Source organism: Rhinopithecus bieti, unplaced genomic scaffold, assembly GCF_001698545.2.
Source record: "Rhinopithecus bieti isolate Rb0 unplaced genomic scaffold, ASM169854v2 scaffold_6380, whole genome shotgun sequence".
Classification (NCBI taxonomy): domain Eukaryota; kingdom Metazoa; phylum Chordata; class Mammalia; order Primates; family Cercopithecidae; genus Rhinopithecus; species Rhinopithecus bieti.
Genome location: NW_016806642.1, coordinates 806,713 through 812,882, shown reverse-complemented (window position 1 = coordinate 812,882; position 6,170 = coordinate 806,713). Strand labels below are relative to the sequence as shown.

The window sequence follows — 6,170 nt, the reverse complement described above, 5'->3', positions numbered from 1 at the left end:
GTAGAGATGGTGCTTTGCCATGTTGGCCAGTCTGGTCTTGAACTCCTGACCTCAGGTGATTTGCCCGCCTCGGCCTCCCAAAGTGTTTGGATTACAAGCATGAACCGCTGTGCCCTGCCAAATTTTTTTTTTTTTTTTTTTTTTTTTTTTTTTTGTAGAGACAGGGTCTCCCTATGTTGTCCAGACTGGTCTCGAATCCCTGGATTCAAGTGACACTCCTGCCTCGGCCTCCAAAAGTGCTGGGATTACAGGTGTGAGCCACCCTGCCTGGCCTCATACATCAAATTTATTCAAAAAGTTTGTAGTGATCTCAAAAGTTTGAAGACCTCAGAAGTGTGACCTTGGTCTTCAAAATTCTCTTAGACTTTTACCAAATGAGTTTTAGAATCTGCTTATCAAGTTCCACAAAGAAACTATATTGAAGTTTTGAATGAAAATGCACTGAATTTCTATTTCATTTTGGGAGGAATTGACTTGTATATACATGATACTAAGTATTTTCATTCATGAACAGGGTATCTTTCTCCATTTATTCTATTTAATACAATTTAATACTTTTCTCCAATAAGGTCTTACACATTTTTGGTAAACTTTATTTTTACATACTTTATAGTTTTGTTACCATCTTTGTAAAAGACTAAGAGAGGCCAGGCGTGGTGACTCATGCCTGTAATCCCAGCACTTTGGAAGGCCAAGGTGGGTGGACTGCTTGAGGTCAGGAGTTTGAGACCAGCCTGGGAAACACAGTGAAACCCCATGTCCACAAAAAATGCAAAAATTAGCTGGGCGTGGTGGTGTGCGCTTGTAGTCCCTGCTACTTGGGAGGCTGAAGTGGGAGGATCGCTTGAGTCCGGGAGGCAGAAAAGGCTAGGGGCAGAGAGACTAGTTGAGGATTTATGCAGAAATCCAAGTAAAACATAAACAAAACAAATAAAGAGAAATCCAGGTAAGAATTATAGCCTAACAAAAAGAAGATTCATCTTGGAGAGAGATGTGTACAGATCAGAGAACTACTTAGGCAGTACAATAGACTAAATCATATTTAAAGGAGAAGAAAGGGAAAGAATCAAGGCAGCTAGAGGGAAGGCAATGCCATTTATTCAGATAGAAAACCTAAGAAGACAAAATTTAGGTTAGGGGGTGATAGTCATTTTTCTATATGGTATATTTGAAGTGCCTTTCCAGGAGTCAGTTGAACAAAATGGGCCGAAGGCTCAGGAGAGATATTTCAGGAGAGGCCTGAAAGTCTTAAGAAAAGTAGGTGAAGACATGGCATGAGATTGCCTAGGGAGAAGATGAAGTAAGGACAAGGGCAGGAACTTGAAGATGGGTGAGTTAAAGGATGAGCAGCAGTAAAGGAGCCCACAAAGATAACTGAGCAGTAGTTAAGATAGGAAAGATTTGTAGAGTGCTATACAAAATGGATTATTCATATGATTGTTATTGTAGTTTACTTGTACGACATAAACCATTTTTGGTACATAGGGAACAATAAATTCTTAGACATTTCATGTGAAAAGTACCTAATGTTGTAGAAAAAAAAAAGCATGGACATTAGATTTCACAGGCCTACTTTAATGGCTATATAACAAAGAACCGTAGGTCATAAGAGAAAAAGCAATTATGCTGACCTGTAGGAGTCAGAAAAGCTCCACACAAGAGGTTATAAAAGAGCTGAGATTAAAATAAATGTATAAGTTTACTAGCCTGACAAATGTGTACAGTGTCTCACAGTGGAAAAACATTTCAGGCAGACAGAACAAGATTTGTTGAAACATGGTCTCAGTTTCCCCATCTGTTAAAAGGGGTTAATACCTACCCTGCTTGGCTACTACAGCAATTAAGTAAGAACACATATGTAAATCATCAAACGGAGTTTCTGTTATATCTTAACTGCTTAATAAATATTCTCTTTAACCTGTGGTATACTTCTTCTGTTATCATTGTTATTTTTTGAGAGAGTCTTGCTCTGTTGCCCAAGCTGCAGTGCAGTGGTGCAATCTCAACTCACTGCAACCTCTACCTCCCAGGCTCAAGCACTTCTCGTGCCTCAGTCTCAGGTGTGCACCACCACACCCAACTCATTTTTTGTATTTTTAGTAGAGACGGGGTTTCACCACGCTAGTCAGGCTGCTCTCAACTCCTAGCCTCAAGTTGATCTGCACACCTCAGCCTCCCAAAGTGCTGGGATTACAGGCATAAGCCACCTCACCTGGCCCTGCTATTTGTTATGTAAGATTTGCTATTATTCTATTACACGTATTCTTAAATTAAATGTTTGAAGGGAAGGATCTGTGAACTTATAAATCTAGAAACTATGCAACTAAGGTCAGTAATATGTCCTTAAAATGTTATAAAGTGTTCAGAAAATGCAGAAGTGATATCTCACTATTTCCCTTCCAATTCCCTACTTTATTATATAAGCTAACACTTAAAAACTTTAAATTTTGGCCGGGCGCGGTGGCTCAAGCCTGTAATCCCAGCACTTTGGGAGGCCGAGATGGGCGGATCACGAGGTCAGGAGATCCAGACCATCCTGGCTAACACGGTGAAACCCCGTCTCTACTAAAAAAATACAAAAAAACTAGCCGGGCGAGGTGGCGGGCGCCTGTAGTCCCAGCTACTCGGGAGGCTGAGGCAGGAGAATGGCGTAAACCCCGGAGGCGGAGCTTGCAGTGAGCTGAGATCCGGCCACTGCACTCCAGCCTGGGCGACAGAGCGAGACTCCGTCTCAAAAAAAAACAACACCACCACCAAAAAAACTTTAAATTTTGTAGCAATTAAGTTTCACATTACAATTGTTCTAAATGATTTTAATTGAACTGAGAGCATTAATAGTTTTCCAAAGAAATATTACTTCTTTGAAGAAGCTGCTGTTATAGTAAAAGTGTAAGTAGAGATAAAACTACAGTAATTCAGTTTTACAGTTACATATCTGTTCATTACCTGAAGAGCTGGTTGTTATCATCAACATTTTCTGATCCCCACCTCCCTTTGATATCTTCAATTACATGATTCTTAAGAAATTTCCTCAACAGTTGGATAGTCTGTTGCCTTGTAACTTCAGGACCAAAATTGCTATTATTTCTTAATAGGTCATAAAGCCAATCCACTGCTTCTCCTGCTGTGAAACAATTACCATATTTTTTAAAGTGCTGTCTGTGTTTTCTTAGAGGCATTCCTGCTCGAAAAGATGTGGTAACTTCATTCCACTGTAAAAAGAAGGAAAATATTTTAAAATTTGAAGAAAATTAAATCTCATTGATTTGAAGTACATTAGGTAAAGATAATTCTTTAATTCACATCTGATTACATCATAAAAATTCTTGAAGAATCATTCATCTTATTTCTGCCATATAAAATTTTATATCTGGCCGGGCACGGTGGCTCACCAGAAGTCGGGAGTTCGAGACCAGCCTGACCAACATGGTGAAAACCCATCTCTACTAAAAATACAAAATTAGCCGGGCATAGTGGCGCATGCCTAAAGTTCCAGCTACTCGGGAGGCTGAGGCAGGAGAATTGCTTGAACCTGGGAGGCGAAGGTTGCAGTGAGCTGAGATCGCACCATTGCACTCCAGCCTGGGCAACAAGAGCATAACTCAGTCTCAAAAACAAAAAAAAAAAAAAGAAAGTACATCTTACACTGCTTTCTTTTATTAATTCTAGTGCTGTAGTAATATTTTATGTACTAGTTTTTTTATTAGAAGCACTTCATTGGCTTATCAGCTTGTTTAAGAAACCTAGAAATAAGGAAGAACTACAATCAATATAGAAAACATTCATCCTTGTTTTTTACCTCAATTAATATTAATGTTGGTAGCACTGTGCTTCACATTCATTATTTCACTTTAATTATCACAATTCTATGAAAAGGTACTATTAATTTCTCATTTTTCACATAAGGAAAATAAAGCAGAGAGATTAATAAAATGACCAAGGTCACAGAGCTAGGTGATGAATGTAGGCATTCAAATCCAGGTGTGATTGACTTTAAAACCTGTACTCTCAACTACCGTGCTGGCCAAACAAAGCTTATGGCAGGCGAAGTATCTTTAACATGAAAAATGGCTTATGTATTTACTATAGCATCTCTTTTGTGAAGATTCCTGTAATGAACATAGAACAGATGGGATAAATTAAGTAAGTTGAAAGTCCATTGCATGTTTAATGACCCTGTGACATGTACATTTTGCAAAGATATTGACAGTTTTTAAACTGTCCTCAAATCAGCCAGACCTCTACATTTATGACCGCTCTAACGGTGAAGCATGGAGGTGATGCTGGTATAGAATAAACACATCACTTTTAATAGAAAATCCTACGTTAGCGGTCAAATCTAATTTGCAAGCCATTATGCCACTACTAGCTATGTTACTGCTTTTCTAACCTATGTGGCCCCGATACCACAAGACAGAATTTAAGGGCTGAAAACTTGATAATTATATTGTTTTCTTTCCACACTTTCGCACTTTATATATTTATTTATCCAAGAAACTGATATTGAGCTGCTCACTCTGTACTGGCCTGAGGATAGTAATAAAAATGACAGAAAGGGTCTCTGTACTAAGGGAGATTACACAATGGTTTTCCTGAGATGTAGTACAGGGGAGTGGTTTTAAGAACAGGCTCTGGAGTTAAGACTAGTAGGGTTGGTTTCCCAGTTCTAGCTCCGCCACTATTGTTTATGACATCTTGGGCCTATTTTCAATCTCTATGCCTTAATCTCCTTAACCAAAAAACAGGGACAAAAGGACCTAACGAATGGGCTTATTGGAATGATAAAAGGATGTAATATACGTGAAGTACTATCAAGCATTCAGTGCATGTTTTCTTTTTCAGCGTGTTTATACTACTTTCATCTAATGGGTTTTTAAATTATGTGGCAGGACTACCCGATTGAGGTTCCTTCCTGTCCTAAATTCTACCCTTCATATTGATAAATATGGCCAATAACTTCCTAAGTAGCAGAATCCATGTGAGATTGCCATACCAGTAAGATCTGAATTCTACCTCTGCCATTTTCTGTTGATGTGACTTTAGAAGGCATGTAAGGTCTGTGAGCCTCAGTGTGCACACTGGTAAAGTAGGGCTAATAATACATGCTCGCCTGAAGGGCATTCCTAAGAGGAAAGTGCTTGTTATTCTGCAGATCACAACATACTTTCAAAAACAGCATCCTCCTGGGAAACCCCTTAAGGCGAGCATGTATTAGTAACCTTTACCAGTGTGGAAACAGGCTCGCAGAAGGTAGGGGACTCACCTGACGTCACATAACCAGTACCACAGTATCCTATAGAACCGAAGACCCAACTGCACGAAACGCGTTAGGAGTGCTATACATGCAAATTCAGGAGCCAGCAGCAGTGGTTACTGATGGGTACTCAGAAATACCGTTTTGAAACAGGCAGCTGTTATCCTAGTGCTATTCGGCCGGTACATCCTGCGTTAAATTCTATGGGTTCAATAAACAAAATTGTCACATTCGGGCTTGCCCACAACCTAACCCTACAAAGCTTTGGAGCTCATTCCCAATTGCTCCCTAATTGTGAGGCGGGTAGAAAACCAGGCGAGGTGAGCGGCTAAATCGGAATATTCTAAGACGCCCCCAGAGCACAGGAGTTGCCCCTCAAAGCAAGTCTGGTGCGGCCAAGCGCGGCGCTTCCTTTCGGACCTGAGACCCAGATCCTCAAAACAGAGCTAGCGGTGAGTTTGGCAAGGGTCGCACACCCGTTACTTCTCCTCGCCAGCGTTTTCACTGAACCTAGGGCTCCCGGGACTCATCCCTCCGACCGAGGTAAAACTGCGAACGGTCGAGGTGAAACCGCCAACAGTGGTGACTGCAGTCAGCCCGCTGACCGGTCCCGTCTATCCGAGCTGTCTTACCAGCTTGGTGGCCCGATAAGGCCCGGGAGGCACACCCCGACTCTCCATAGGTCTGTCAGCGCCTGGTGGCATCCATCGCGGCGAAGGCGACACTCAGGCCCAGCGGCCCGGGTAGTGGCGAGTCTCGGCACAACCGTTGGCCCCGCTGCCGATTTGAATAGCATAGAGGGCTGCGCGGATTGGCCGCGCCGCGGGTCACGTGATGCCGCAGCCGGCCTCGGCACTGAGCCGGCTCCACGGCTGGGGCCGAGGAGACTCGGCAGCGTCCCGGAGCTCCGGTAGCT

The 6,170-nt window shown here is 41.9% G+C and overlaps 1 protein-coding gene across 2 annotated transcripts in view; it reads right to left on the bottom strand.

Annotated features, from left to right (window-relative positions):
* Positions 1 to 6,170, bottom strand: part of DEPDC1 (DEP domain containing 1) — a 28,236-nt gene extending 22,066 nt beyond the window's left edge. For both annotated transcript variants that reach the window (XR_001886572.1, XM_017877140.1), the window contains exons 1-2: positions 5,887 to 6,170; positions 2,947 to 3,212 (exon numbers count right to left, since the gene is read on the bottom strand). Coding sequence is in view for 1 of the 2 variants with exons in the window: in XM_017877140.1 (XP_017732629.1) it covers positions 2,947 to 3,212; positions 5,887 to 5,958 (338 nt within the window). In the remaining variant the exon portion in view is untranslated. The remainder of the gene's footprint in view (positions 1 to 2,946; positions 3,213 to 5,886) is intronic.